We start from the raw sequence: 16,973 nt of genomic DNA on the forward strand, positions 1-16,973 counted from the left end.
TAATCAGAAATTCCGTATAATTAGTCCTTCGCCGCCTTATTTGTTACAATATTTATTCTAAGTTTAAGATAAATAAATTACGTTGTACAAATAAATTTCGTAGACAAATGAGATTCGTACGACGTATATAAAACACGTTGCAATGGCGGAAGGCAAGCAATAAATAAAACTGCTACTTATTTAAATGAGATTCAAGTTTGCTAAAGTTGGAAAAAACATGTGCTCAAAGTTGGCGGATGTCAGAGAAAATAAACCTCACATTTTAATCGACTAATAAGCGATATCGTTCGTTTTTCTAAAAAAAAAATTCTGTTCTGTATCTGAGGAAACCAAATATTAAATTATAGACTTATATTACAGATATATTTACAATTAATTAATAAAATTAATATGAATAGAATATTTATAAAAATAAACGAAAAACAGTCGTCAAGAAGAAGTGACTGATTTTTATCTTGAAATAAATATTCGTTCTATTTGATCGTCTCGTGCAATACGATACTTCTGAGAATCGTTTAATGTTTAATAATATCTGTCGCCAATTTAACGCATTATTATACAGGACGTACAACGTGCGCAAAGTTTGAGCCAAATCGATGAGTCGAATGTTGCGCACTTCCCCCGCATTACGTGACGATGCACAAAAACGTACTAAACCATCGTCGTGCATAAGCCGTGTATGAAATCACTGATTAGAAGGTGTCTTGTAAAGATAGCGGTAAATCAATTAATAATCTACGTACATCTACTGCGGCTATACTTATTTTTAGACTCCGAATTTTTATGCATTTAGAGGAAATTTGAGGACACGACAATACACAGAATACGCGTAACGCGCAGGAACGTATAAATAAATGTAAAATACAGTTACTCGCTATAATATTTAGTAAATAAGACAACTGCCTATCCAGATTCCACTTTTAAAATTATACTTGTACGTTATATCCATTTCTAAATTATATCATATTTATAGCTCTATTCGTGTACATATGAATTTGCATAAAAATCAGATATCCGTTCATTGTGAAATGAACAATTTTTCGTAACAATAAAAAAAGAAGCATTAAGTAATGCATTAAGTTACATTGTATATAACAATATAACAATGTATATAACGTACAACAGTACGTTATACGTTATTCGTTAACATTAAGAGCCAATGTTGCGTTAATTTCAACAATGTATATAATTAATTATGTATATAATATAATTTATATGAATATGAGAAAAAGTGCGCAAACTCAATGTAATATATTTATTTTGTATGAAATTTATAAAAGTATCGATATGCATAAAATGATGCTATTAATTTGAACATATTAACATCAATATCTTGTTCATCTTATTGCAACTTTAATATATACGTAGCTGCAACTATTTATTAGGGAAAAGTAGACTTGAGGATGTAAAACTCAAAGGTTCTCGACGTCTGAAAGGAAAAACGAGCTACCAATAAATAATAATACAGTATAATACCTCGCAAAAATTAAGTGTTATGATCTGATATACATATTTTTTTCAACCTTTTCTATTAACGATTACAGCTTCTAAGTGAAAATATATAAAATTCGCGTAGTAATCAACGCGTTAATGGATTGAGCGTAATTTCCAACATTCAAGTAGCAGTTTATTGCTTCTTCTATCTATAACATTTCCTCTTTACAACGCTATAAAGCAAAACTCCATATAAAATAGAGAGCAAGAAGTATATGTACGCCTTACATAAACTTTACGCAATGCAAAATCAGATACGATTAACCGAACGAGTCAAAATAACTTTGGCGGTACATGGAAAAAACTCAAACCTAGTAATATAATAAAAAGCAGATAAAACGTGGCCAACACATTCTACGAGTAAATTGCGAAAAATAATATCGTACGAACAGAGGCTCGCGTGAACGCTTGGTTAAAAAATTAATACGAAAATACGAAATAATTGAATAATACCGAGAAGCAAGAATAATAATAAGTTTGGTTGTGCTGTTTGATAGAATGGTTAAACGAACATTAACCTCAATGATGGACAGCTTGAAGAGGATCGATTCCTTGGCCCCCGCGATCGCCAGACATCACGCCACATCACGTCATTTTTATTCATGGGAAACTCCGAGGGAAAAAATTTTGCGAGGCAAGAATTAATATACTTCAGGTCTTAACCCCGCTATGTTCTTCCCATCTTTCTCGACCAATTATATTTTAACAACGTGAAAAATGCCATCACAGTTTGTACAAGATATGAGAAAGTTTCAGTTTTCCGAGAAACGTTTTCTTAAAATGTTCAAAATTTGTCCTTGATTGTTAGAATCGGAGTAAGATTAAAATATAAAAATTTGAAAATTGTATGGAAGAGTTGATAATAAAGCATTTGTAGTACACTCATGAGATAAACCTGCTGTAAATATCATTAACCTATTTCCATGCTTCATATAGCGAAAAATCAGTTCGTTATTTCATCATCAGTTCTGTATTGTATTTACAAACGTTTTATAGCTGTTAGTAAAACATTTATATGCTCGTTGGTATGATGATTCTTTTCTTATTTTTACTCGTAGAATGTCAAAATTGAGCCACCTTATATATCTAATTTAAATCATCAGAAAATCCTATTGTCATACTTCTTTTTAAACCTGATAGGGAACGAAAATATCTGATTATTTATAAACATAGATAATGAAATGTAAATTGCGACTTGTTTGCATACACCCCATGTATGTTCTGCTTGTTTTTAATTCCCCATAAACGCACAAATATCCACAGTTTAATAATTAATAAACGATCCAAGAGCTTTTATAAAAATAACTTCGAGGAGAAAATAAAAAAAAAAATTAAGAAACGAGAATCCATCTTTGTCGTTTTTAATTTCCTAAAAAGGATCAGTGCGCAATTTGCAAACGATTTTGTACCAACACCGATAAAGCTAAATGCGAAACGTATTTATCGAATTATCAAGTACCATTCAATTTTTAAAACCGTTTCTCTCGGGAACGCTAAAAATGGACATAGGATATTTGTTGCAGCAAGCCATCGACGTATTATTGGAAATCAATAAAAGTAGCCGACAATTTACCAACTGGTATCTATCTATAGCATGATGCAGATGTTCGATACATTTTCCGATTATGTACTTGGACTGGTGCAAAGCAAACAGCGATTCATAACCGCGCCCAAAAGAGCAGCGAGGTAAATGAAAATAGGAGAAAATATTGAAATATATATAAAAGATTGGCATTCTGGGCGTGCAACGAAAAGCAACAAACAAATGGCTAACATTTCGAGATGCATGGCCGTTTACCAAGCGATCGAGACGAAACGATATCGCGCGAACGAAAAGCAACGAAAAAATGTCATTTCTTGCGCGTGATCTCGTCGCGATTCGCGCAACGAACCTAATGAATAAAATCATTCGCGTGATACGTCGTGGATCGTTGCACGTGACATAAATAAAAGAGAATCGAGTGGAAAGGGAGAAAGAGACGGAACGTAGCCGATGCGATCGCCGCCGCCAACGAGTACGAACACGATGACGCTTTTCACGCGGAAATATAGTTTCGTATCGATTAGATGTCGGTACACGACAAAAACACGGAGAATGACCAAAGGCGAGTCGAGTCTTTCGATAGATTTCATTTGATATCAGAAATATTGGATTGTTCGTTAGATGAACGTAATCTCGTGAAACAAAAGATCTTATGTCCTGTTAAACGATATCAACAATCCACGTTAACTGTATAATTGTTGTATCATGTAGTGTAATAACTATGCAATAACTAGTGACGTTATTTTTATTATGTATTTTATTGATACACATATTGATACACACACATAGATAAAAGATATTATATAATGAGTACATGTAACGACTGTGTTAACTTATGACTTATGTAATTCATTTTAATCGTGATCGATAATGACGGTTAATCGATGCGACAATAAATAGGTAAATAAATACATTTACGCCAGAAATGTATTAGAGGCTATAAATAAAGCGCGGATGTTCATGCAATTTTATGTTTTTATGAATGTAATTAAAGAAATGAGATCCAAATGGAAATTTGTTTCGTCTATTAAATATCGTAGTAACTGTTCTACTTTAAATATCGTTTATATCTTTGCACGTTGTACGCACTCTGTAGATTGTTCGAATCCTACGTTTCCCAAAAATGTACAAGCATAGTCTAATTATAAATTGCGAAATTCTCTCGTAAGAAGATTTTTCAATTTTCAAAAATAAATTTGAGGATGTATCATGCGCGTGTATCAGGCCAGTTGGTAGTTAAACATGTTGGAACTTTATTTTCTTGAAAATGAGGCGTTAAAAGAGAAAACACAGTTTAACATTTTTGACCTATTTTCACGTGTACGATAATCTCATGCCGATCGTCTGCTGATACCTAATCGGTACTTGGCCAAGTTAAAGTATACTCGGCAAATTCTCAAGTTCGTTTTTCTCAGAATCGAAGTGTCATACGAAAAAGTTTGATTACATATTTCCGAGTTATTTTTCCGCGTCGGATCATCGGTTGCACTACGATTTCCGACCCAACCTCGTACGAACGAAAAATCACAGGTCGTGAGCGGAATCAATAGATCCCTGTTACGAGAGCTCCAGTTACACGAATTGTTTGTTCCTCGATGAGCTCAGATAAATGGAATTCTACTGTGCTGATAACAATCTTCGAAAGAGGTTGCGGAGAATGGAAAGGAAATAGAAGGAGAGTAGGGAAAAGAGGGAAAACGCAAACAGAAAGAAGCAGAGGTGGAAGGCAAGGAAAGAGAAAAGTGCAATTATAGGGAAATAGAGAATAATAAAAAATAGATGGATAACGAATCACGCAACGAATAAATGAACGAACGAAATGTAGAGATAAAGAGCCGAGATAACCGGAGAATTGATATGTTTTTATGTTACTGTAGTTATCTGTAAGTTAATATTTTACGTTCATAAACTCTATGTATCTAAAGCCAGGTGCAATTTCTAGGTCATCGAGCTGAAATAAATAAATGCAACAACGATATTCGATAGAAAAACCGGTGCACTTACTTGGCCAAAATGTGTGCCAGGTCCTTGCGCGCATGGAGGTATCGCTGCTTCTTGGAAGAAAATACTAAGGGCAGTCTGAAACAATAAAGTAAGCACAATTAGATCGCAGGCATAGCACATTTCATACTTCAACATTTATATGTGTTACTCTACGTCTAGACTACGTAACGCATAGTTTTTTTCCGAAAGAATATCGTTTCCGTTTACAAATCGTGTCATTAACCTTCGAATGACGAATGCCAACTCTCAACCTCGATGCTTGACTTAGCCTTTAACCACGACGTAAATATTTGCTATGCCGAGACCTGAGCAAGTTGTCAAAGATAGGACTACGTTTTACATTTTAACTTCACAGTTTAAAGGTCGATTTATTGGCTATTGCATGATTGGCTAGAAGCTCGTATACCATTGTGCAAAAGTAACCTAAATTCCTCGATCTATATACGAATAAATATGAAGCAAAAGAACAGCATCGAAGTCTTTGGACGAATTATTTTCTATTTGATTTATCGATAGCCACAAATTCAGCGTAAAGCGATGAATGATGGAGCTTCTTCGTGAAAATTTGAACAGCTTATTTATCATCGTTATTCGAATGTCTTTGAAAACTTCTTACGTGTACATTATACGTAACACACATAACATTGATGTATCTGTATAGAACGTTATGAAATCTCATTGGCATTAACGAGATACGATTGTAGTAATTGTATTGCTCAGATTCGAAAAGTCTAAAAATGCGTATAGCAATTGGAAGATATTTATTGGAAGCATATACTTCGCAAAGATCGTCGAGATATTTAAACAACCGATTATTCGCTGTATTAATAATATACAGCGAAACTATCTTTAGCACCAATTTTAAGTTTGTTAATGTTTAAAATTACTATTTGTGTCGTGTTTTAATTTTTCATTAATCGTAAGTGTATGTTTTGCAATAAATATCTTGCAACTTTTATATATCGTGATGCCGGGTTTCGTTAGAATGTAAATGAAATTTCAAGAACTTTTGTATAATACGCACAATACATTCGTAAAAATTTTGTGCAATAAGTGTTCAGATACTTTTGTGCTCGAATGTCACATTACATTGATAAAATACACGAAGGACAGCTTAGAATGAGTCATGGGCAGAAAGGCAGATAAAAATGTAAAAATCCTGTTTGAACTATTAAAGATAGAACGTCAGGTAATGGATTACTCAAAAGTTATATGGCAATCTTCCAAAAAGAACTCCTAGTGTCGAAATTTATTATTTCGAATTGTATTAATATGTTCCTTAGTAAATTGCTAGTAATCTTTTAACTAAAACACATTTTAAGAAGTAACGACAGATTCAAAACGACATCAGGTTCTATACTTATTCGTAAGAACAAAAAACATTTCCGTTTATGGATTTTCTACAATGTTGTAATGTTTGTGTCTGATATTAGGACCCTCTTGAGCGATAGTGACAATTGACAAGTTATAAATCATAGGTCACAAACTTCACAATTTTTTAACTTAATTTACCGCCAAGTGAGAATTGTAATTTGTAAAATTTACATGTAAAATTCCATTTGTTTGGCCAATTGCCAAACTTGTTTTACTGTTACGCCAGAAAATTTAGCAATGCTAATAACTTGTAGTCTAAATTTGACTAGCAACGTTAGCTTAAATCATTTTTAGAATAGAAAACTAACTATTTTCTGAATTATTCGTTCTGAATATCCTATAATTCTGTTACACTGAAGGTAAAAAACAAAGATAATGAAGGAATCTTTTATTTAAATCGAGATCGAAGCCAGCGTGTCACATTGATTTCCCTCTGCTAAGAACAAGTTTTTAGATAATTCAAACCTTGGTACACTGGTCGTAAGGTGAGGTCATGCAGATACCAGAATATATTTTTCGCTATCTATTGATAACTATTAGAAACGCATGCCCAATAATTCGCTATATGCTTTCTAATTGCTAGCTTTGTTAGGCGAGGTTACCCAGAGGAAGGGGAAAAATCAAAATTAAAATGATCTTTGGAAAAGAGCGAATAATATAAATATTAAAAATAAAAACCTCCGTGATTAGCACCGCAAGTGGTTGATATGTTATGTTGCCATATTGTCAGTTTCCTTCTATTTCTTACCTAAACAAATGAAAAATAAGTGCTTTATTAAACGTTCTTTTTTATAGTTTAACAATCTTACGTCAAATAGGATAATCGCATAACACGTAATTTGTCAAATTTATTTCTTAAATTTCATTCGTTTTATCGTCAGATATTTTTCTGGTCGCGTAAGAGGATCTATTGGCATCGATAATTTCTGACTTCTAGCCTTGCTATGAGATAAGGTAATTGGATATACTGGGATGTAATTGCAGATATACTTTGAAGAATTATGTGATAGAACGAATATTTTATTTAAAAGGAAATGTAACGAACAGAAATGAAAGACACCGAAGTATTCTTTTGCTCTTTTGGGGAAACATCGTTTTCTCTTTCGTGTAAGTTTACTGTCTTTGTTTATTTGTTAAAACTATTCGTTCGACGAAGTCTATCGTTTTCGTTGCGTTATTTGGAATGATACTTCAGTCATTTCTCATTTCAGATACATACGTACGTAACTTTTTAGGGAAATAAATTTATAAAATGACAAAAAATACCACATTAGCTACATGCTAGCTGCACGTGATCAAGTTGTACAGCGGAACGTAACCGCCTACTTTCTTACTACTTCGGAACAGCATCGGAATTATTTTCGAAATTTGATCGTCGCATCTGATATATAGAGTGTGACTCGATTTGTATCAACAGAGTAACGAAGTAAATCTTGCGCTTGCCCGTGGCTTGGAAAATATTTCAACAGTAAGTTAAGAAAGGGACACTAAAAAGCTTCGACGCGTGTTAATGTCTTTAGCTACAGTGGAACACGCAACTGGCAAGTGGAGTCACGTGGTGTCACATACGTACAGTATCCCTCAAAAGTGAGTGATCGGTTGTAACTAGAAATTCATAAGCTTCTTGTTCACCTTGTGAAACCAGATCATGCAGTATCTATGTACTCGAATGCGTTTGTCTATGTACAATACTCTCGCCCATGAGCCACCGTCACCGCTAACGTTTACTCCTTTTCAGCAAAGTGCTTATTAAAACAATACAAGACTTTATTTTATCGTTTAATTTCGAAATATTTAACAACTAATTTAACAACTAATAAGGCTAAATTAAAGCTGTACTCGTATGATTCGAATAAACATTAAAAGAAGTGACTGCGACCATAAGCATAATCGAAGAATACTGTAATTGAGAAAATTGAGAAATTGTGTATTTTAGTGGAAAATATTTACGAAAGATATAGAACTTCACTGCAATTTCTAAATAACTGTTAATGCTAGAAGATGTGGTGGCACTGATACGACTAACGTCGCCTCTGTAGAGGAAAATATAAGTACCGATAAATGTCAGTTAATTATTTCTTGGTTTTTGTTTATTGCATCTATACAAACGCGACATCGAGTTTTTTCACGTACAGAATTTTCTACACACACACACACACACACATACGCACGCACGCACGCACACACACGCGCGCGCGCACGCACGCACACACGCACACACGCACGCTTTCCTTTTTCATGAAAGTGAACTACATGTTTACTTGTCGCCCTGAAATAACCTTTGACTACGGTATTTTCTACAAACGCTCTTCCATTGCGCCGGTGATTATAAAACTAGCTTAAGCCGTATATATTTTTCAAGATATTTAAAGTTTCGCGTTTGACGCATGAACTGAATTCTGCTTAATCGCGCGACAAGGAACTCAAAGATGGTTTCAGATTGTATTAACGTATAGTAATTGTAGTGTATGAAAATAAATGATAAACTCAGATTTTTTAAATTGTTGACCTAAACCACTTTCATAATCACTGGCACAATTGAGAGATATATATATAATTATCATTACCACCTAATGACAAAATCCGCAATCACTTAGTTGCCAACCTAATATTATAGAATAGAAGCACGCTGAAAATCGGAAAAGTAGTTATGGGAACTATTAGAAAAAGTTGAAAGACAATGGACAATTACGCCAGAAATATTAGATTCAGAGCAGAGATTCTTTTTATTTTAAATATATGTTTATATAATTATATACTTAATTATATGATTATCTATATGATCCGTATCAACTAGGCCGTAGATTTTCATGCAAATTTAAATTGTTATATAAACAATTAAAGAAACAAAGCTTAAATACAGAGATTCGTCCTGTCTATTAAATATTGAAACGGGTACTGTTTTTAATATTTTACGTTCTATGCGTTTTGTTTATTTTTGTATCAGTGATTACAGGAAGATGATTGAAGAACACGTAATTAAATTTTAAGTGCAGTTTAAAACAATTTCTATCTATTTTCAGGTAAGCAAACGGTATAAAGTTTCTGCATTTATTATTAATCGTCCATGTGCTTTGAATTAACGCTGAAATATGAATACATTTATAATTCATAAGACGAAAAAATGTTACTCAACTGTTTCAATAATGTACAAATACTATTACTATATTTAAAAATCACCTTTGTATTTTTCATGTCTTTAATTACACCGAGTTAATAAATTTCCGCGCGCTACATAGTTATTTTAATGTGTTTGTTGGAGTCTTTTACTTACAATTAATATGTAAATACACGTCTACCATGAGCTGATCGTAATAAAATTTACGACAGTCTACGTTTATGCAAATTCGTACTTTTACGAACGTAATTTAAAAATATAGACACTAAATAGCAGCTACTAAATGTCGTTACGTTTGATATGTTTGTTTTTTTATATATTTGTATGATACGTAGTTCGAAACTCGCATAGTTTGAATATGCACGTCCTCCAAATTTGTATAACTTGAAAAGTCTCATAGTTACAGAGTGTGTACCAATTAGACTATCGACGATACTATAATTTTACGTTTCTTTCGTAAAAATTCGAAGGAAAATTTTCTACATGTAGACACATGCGCGCTTCTCCTTTTACAACAAAGAGAACCATAGACCGTTACAAAAGAGTGGGAATGCTCTGAAATGAGAATAAAATCGCTGGGGCAGATATTTGTAACGAATAACACGTTATTTTTATCGGCTGTTGCATTTATATGTATTGTAATTATAGGATATTTATAGAGACATTTCGTTTCAGTCGCACAAGCTTCTCTGATGGCAATTAATCAAAGCTTCGACGCTTTGATAACGCCGCTTAAAGTGTGAATAAACTTTAATGATTTCTGCCAAGACTACAAATTTAATATTCGCGGTGTACAAGTGTAACATTCGACTGATCGATACAGCAAAATTTTGATAACTCCGTCCTAAGAATATCGAGTATAACTTTACGCTGTTGGATTATATTTCGATACGTAACGCGATCTTGTAATAGAAACAGAGCCATTATATTATATATTCGTCTGTTGCTGCAGTGTCATATATAATTGTCTGCATCGATCGATTACCTTTACCATATTTAGTACAGCTGTGTTATCGTGGTAAATGTGTCGCACCTTCCTTAACACTAGAACTACCGATAGTTAACACGAAGCTATTTCTACCAAAACCAGTCAAAATTGCTAGTCTTTAAAAAGTACGTAATAATAGTTTTATATTTAATAATAGTTAATAGTTTTTATATTTATTGATTTATTACTTTCTGACAGAAGGAATTCCATGTCATGTAGTATATTTTTGGTATTATTAATCCATCTGGGTTCGTGACCTCTAAACAAGGGCTGGCACATTTATAAAATTGTAGAACCAGTCATTTTAACTCGTGTGGTATTGCTAGTGTTAGCATCTAGCAATCGATCCGGAATTATCCTGATAACTGATATCATCATATTGAATGATACGCAGTAAAAATTTTCAAAACATGTGGCAAGTTGTACAAAACGAGAAAACCGGTTAATTGGGGTTCAATAAACAGATTGCAGTGCCTTTTTACACTTTGACAAGTACCAGTCATTTTGAATGGTATTGGTGTAAGTAGCCTTAATACAAAATTATTTTGAGTTTGAATACATAAAAAAACAAAATAAAACTCATTATATTATTCTTTTAGTTATCGTTGCGAAAGTGATTACATCATTGCGGAAAAAAATAACATGAAGTAGGAATTTTAAAATAAAATTGTAAAACCAGTCAATTTGACTGGTATGGTTGTTTCAGTGTTAAAAAGTCGAACTCAACTTCTTAACAACACATTTACATGTAAGATGGAAGACTGTAACAGGAAGAATTTCCCGCTGTCGAGGTGCTGGTTTAGCCGTGATAGGATTTTCCCATCGTTATATTTCAATTTTGCTTTCATCTTGGCAAACAAAAAGAATCTAATGTTTTAAAAGAATATGTATAGTACAAGATTAAAACAATAAATCACGCGTACCAATAATACTTTCTTCCATATTTTTCTCAAACTGAACATGATATCTTTCAACGTCAGAAAAATATAATTGCATCGAAAATAACCAAAAACACGTAGCTGGACTAGTTGATCGACATTAGCAACAAAGGAAGCTACCCACATGTTAAATGAGTTCGAACGAGAAACGTTAAATTAGCTGGAACGAGTGTTACTGTTTGCTCGGGAAATTTGACATCGATTGGAAAAATAGAATGGAAATCCATGAGTGGCTGTAAAAAAAAAAGTGGTATTTTTACATTTAGATAATCCAATAACCGGATAACTTCCCTCGCGTGAGATGAAAATGAAGAGATAAATGAAGAGACCAAGGTGTTGGTGTGTGACCAATTCTCCGCTCAAGTTTGACTCATTCAAGGCCTAGTCACAGGATAAACTGTCCTATGACGTGACGACACAGTTACTCATCGGTAACTTTCACTGTTAAGGGTTAACTCCGGATGTGATTATTCTTATTACTTTTACTTTCTTCCTTTACGTTATTTCGGTATTCTTATGCTCGCTGGCTTTTCCTATATTTGTTACAACATAATGCATATAATGTATAATAAATAATTGTTGCTGTAGCCTTCGAATATTATATAGAGAAAAATTATATAAACAAAAATTATGTAGAAAAAGTAGTGTATATATAATCGCTCACGATGTTAAAGTACATATTTACTTTGCTGTTTTTTCCCGAGTTATTTCTTGATGACGCTTTTCTTATTCGCTCGGATAAAAAGAAGTCCTGATATACTTTCAATTAGTTCATGCAATTCGAACTGACATTACTTGGGAATTACGACAGATTTCACGACACTTTTGTACAATAATTTACTGACTAACAATATTTGTAGATGGACGAGTTAGCCAGTTATAGGTGATAAACTTATTACGTGAAAAGGGATAATTCGAATCTAGTAAATGAACAAGCCACTTGTAACTTGTAAAACTTCTATTCTTTCGTTACCAAACTTATTACGATTACGCAAGAGAGTCCATTAATAAAACGAATGAACGATGAATTCAACGTTGGAACGCATATATGTATAGCGAGTTACAAGAACCGCGTTGTAAACGAGTATATTTATTTAAGTAGATACAGTGACTCGCAAAAGTATTAATACACTTAACATAAAAAAACTTTTATACGTATGTGTGTATGTATATCGTGCATGTTATATAAAACATTTTGAAATTGTATCGCTATAATGAGACGCGATTATCATGATCGTATTAGCGTTTGAATGCAACATCTGAAAATATACGTAGAACTTGTAACATATTTATTGCAAACTTATATTTAGTACAAAATTAATATGTACACAGTATAAATAGTCGTCTTAATACTTTGACTGCCACGTTGGTCATTGGTGACCGGAGCGCTTGAACTTCTTGCAATTGTAAAAATTGAATGAAAATTGACAGTTAGAGCATTTCGAATATAATCGATAAATAGAAGATACTTTGAAACAAAAAATGTCCCATTAAACAATTAGACATTTTTATTAGAACATCAATAAAAAAAAAAAGAATGGGAACAAATCTTGCATCTAACGGTGCACTGTGTTTGCATCCATATCTTTGAGGGTTAATCTACAAATATTATTATAAACACAGCCTAGAAAATAATCGTAAATGCTGCTATATAATCATATAATTGAAGTTAGAAGTGTGCACATACCTTACTATTATATATAGAATGAGAAAATACCGTTTATTAATATCTTCTACACGTTTCAACAATATATTCTGGACGTTTTGCTTACGACGAAATAACGAATGCGAATGGTTTGTTGAAATAAACGAAGCCTTGTTATAATATGTCGCTACCAACTATTACTAAGGCGCTACGGTGGTCACGGGTGATCACCAATAAGATAAATGGTCCATTGGGGAAGAATGTTGTCTTACATCGTCAATTTATTATTATTTTGCTATTATATGCTTTGAATAATAAAAATACTCCCGTGGCGTCCTGAGCGAAACATGTGACTTCGGCGTGGTAGTCAAAATCTTAAGCCACGTTTATAGAATGAGTATATATTAAAAATGATGCGGCTGAATATCAGGACTCGTTGATATCGCAATTGATGGTCTGTTTAAACATTATACTTTCGTCATCTGCGCAAAATATACTTGTACTAAATATCTTGGAACTTGTGTACTCATTTTCACAACCGCTTAGAACTATACCGATATAATCGCGATAATTGCATGTCATTGCGGTGTTAATGAAATCTCAAACTGTTTCGTGTAACACGCGTGATATGTAAAAGACGTAACCGAGAAACTGTAGTTGTTCAATTCCTAAAATAAAATTGTCGAACGCATTATTCTCGACACTCTGTCACACCTCGTAGATCGAGGTTATCTTTGTACGTTGCGCTGCAACGTGGTCGTATATTGTCGGTAAATTGCAAAACAGATAGCACTAGAAACGGGGCAGTTTTATCAGTGCTTTGGGCGATCGCGCGAAAGTTTACCGAACGCGGATCACCCGTTCCCTGTATGTGCCCAGCCACTTCCAACCGACCCAATTGCCGCGAAAACTAGCACACAATTCTCGCTAGTTTCTCGCAACCACGCGACATTCTCGCTTTCGCGAAGCTTTGAAAGTTGCTTTTTCCAAGAAAAACCATGACGCGGCCGCTCGCTTTTGCTCTTGTATATCCATCGTACACGAGCATTTTCGTGCGGATTTCCATCGTGTTCCCGTTGAGTTTTCTTCGAAACTAACTACTATAGCGTCGCACCGTTGCACGCTTCTAAAATATTAACCCTTGCATATGTATTTTTCGTTTCGATAGATGGTTTGCGGAGATACGAACACGCAACGACAAGCTACACGGAAAATGGTTATAACTTTCATCGTTGTATCGCGCAAATGGCATCGATAAATCGTTAGTAACGAATCTTATCTTTGTGTTTGCCTTGAAAAAAAAAAAGAAGAAATGGATATCACGAACGAGTCTAAACCGAGTACGATTCATGTTAACCTGTATTGGAGTAACCCGTGTTAAAGATAACAAACAGTCAAATTGTTTGATCATTCGATAAAATGATGATTATTATGTTGTGTGGAAGCTTTCCACGAGTACACGATATATCTTCTGTTTAATACATTGTCTTCTATTAAAGACAATCAGGAAGATCGTTATCGTTATGCTTGTTACACTAATTGGAGTATGCATTTGTACATGTATTTTCCATTTAAGAAGACGCAATTGTGCGATATTTTGCTCGGTGGTGATGCAGAACCTACGAGGAGAATAAATTATTTCTCTTTCCTTTTGGAATTTCATGCTTTTCACGCAAAGATCACGCGCGTCGCTTTCATAAACACGACCGTTCTTCAAAAACGCTGATGTTTATCGCTTTTGATATTCACGGTTCATGAAAGAATATAAAATACAGGACAAGGAAATAAAAAGAGTAATATATATGTACACTTAGTTCGCTGTATTTTGTCTTTGATATGTTAGAGGTTTTACTTGTTTCGTCCTTATGCCCGACTTTTATCTGAACAGGTAGAAACGTTTCGTTTCGTTTCTTCTTGTCACTAACATATGTACTTCGTATGGTTTTATGAATTATAGGATTTTCAAATTCGAAATTACTTCAATGTGTCACGTCAAACGTAATATTCGAACAGATCAAAAATGACGATTGTCTGTGTTCGTCTTCTCTCAGAGAAGCAAAGTGATGCTCAAAGTATTTTTTTTATTATCTAATTTATACTTTACAATTTGTCCAGCCGAACATTTGGTAAAAAATGTTCAAAGTGATAGTTCTTTAATTTTCGTTCGATACATTTTGATTTTTATGGAGAAAGTATTCACGATATAACACTATTGCAGTTGAGTTCGTTTTTAATCGCATCACAGAACAGTATCTGATCATCCTGTATCGCGATCCTCGAACTTATATATTTCGATCACGCTGATTTCAGCACGATAAATTTCTGATATTTTAAGAGCGTATTTGAAATAACATCGAAAAGAGAAATCGTGCGAATCAATAGCGACTTTTCCATATTCTGCTCGAACTCGAGATATTTGTTAACATTAGAAAGCTACAACTGGGTCGAAAATGACCGCAGTTACGTTATGAGATTCTGAAACCATAACAGATATTATACTTCTCTCATAGAAAGAAGATTAAAAAGAAAACAACTCACCGACCTTACTAAAGAAATAAAATGGTCAAACTCGAAGATGGTATCCCACTGGGGGTAGCCATCCACATGTTATTTAGCGATTAAGCTAGAAAAATTTACCGAATGTCCAGCTGGACAAATTGTAAAATACAAATTAAATAATTAAAAAAATATTATTCTTGTAGAATCGGTTAATTTTTTATATCGCTCGATCACAATAAATCGCGATAGATTATTTTAAGATGCTTTTAAATACCTAATTAGATACATTTAAGTACCAACTAACGATTGTTCCAATGTACCATTGTTTTAAAAAACATACTGATATGTCAACCGTTTAATGAATTTTGTTGGAACGTAAAAAGAAGTCAGTAGCATTATATAAATAATCGAGTGAATTGACGCAATATATGCGTCAATTGCAATGAATGTGTTGACAGATATTGATCGATACAAACAATCCTTCACGAAGAGTATTTTAGTAATTATGTAAAAAGTGCTAGGAATCTTCCCACTCGCGTATTGATCGCACTGTCAAAACATTGAAAACAAATATGCACCAACAATACAAGGGATTCAGTAGAAAAGTGCAGTAGAAAACTCTCTTTTTCTAGAAACGAATATTGAAATAATACGTAAAAGATCCTTATCTATCCAGTCTAGTATAAAGTGTTTTCACTTTAACAGTATAGTAATAAGTATAATTGCGAATATTTATGTATTTATAAATAATTTAAAAGAGCAAAGGTCTATAAAATGGACATAATATGCAAAACTATACAAGACAAGACGTTTAAAGTGAAAGATTTATAGCATATAATTATAAGTATTTAGCATATAATTATAAGCAATCTCTATTTAGGTTCGTTGCTGTATGCTTAAAAATACAAAATTGCATAAACACGTGCAATAACGTGTTCGATGACGGAAGTGTTTTCGCACGTTCGCGGGGAGACGCGATCTCGAAGAAACGCGCCAACGGGAGTCGTAAATTCCCGTTACGATTTGCTAATCGACGCCGCGAATCGCTCGATCCCTTATTTCGTTTAGGATAATAAGGGTAGTTAAATGAAAGATAACGCTGTTGTTGACAGGTTATTATATATTTTCACAAACCAACAACTTAGGTGTAACACAAACTGAATATTTGTTATGATATGATTACGAATGAATGCGACCTGAGTCTCGAGACGGATTATCGCGTGTGCGGATGGATTTGTCGACTCACTGTATTCGAATTGCTGACCGCTTGACGAAATGCTTGATTGAGACGCTTGATTGAGACGCTTGGTTGAGACTCTAGCTTGAGACGCTAGGTTGAGACCGTTGATTGAGACTCTCGGGTGAGACTG

The 16,973-nt window shown here is 33.7% G+C and overlaps 1 protein-coding gene across 3 annotated transcripts in view; it reads right to left on the minus strand.

Moving 5' to 3' along the window:
* Positions 1-16,973, minus strand: part of LOC100741956 (UBA-like domain-containing protein 2) — a 90,003-nt gene that overhangs the window by 52,775 nt on the left and 20,255 nt on the right. For all 3 annotated transcript variants that reach the window (XR_004462690.1, XM_003493495.4, XM_024371171.2), the window contains exon 2: positions 5,042-5,116. Coding sequence is in view for 2 of the 3 variants with exons in the window: in XM_003493495.4 (XP_003493543.1) it covers positions 5,042-5,116 (75 nt within the window). In the remaining variant the exon portion in view is untranslated. The remainder of the gene's footprint in view (positions 1-5,041; positions 5,117-16,973) is intronic.

Source organism: Bombus impatiens, unplaced genomic scaffold, assembly GCF_000188095.3.
Source record: "Bombus impatiens unplaced genomic scaffold, BIMP_2.2 scf_1162, whole genome shotgun sequence".
Classification (NCBI taxonomy): Eukaryota; Metazoa; Arthropoda; class Insecta; order Hymenoptera; family Apidae; genus Bombus; species Bombus impatiens.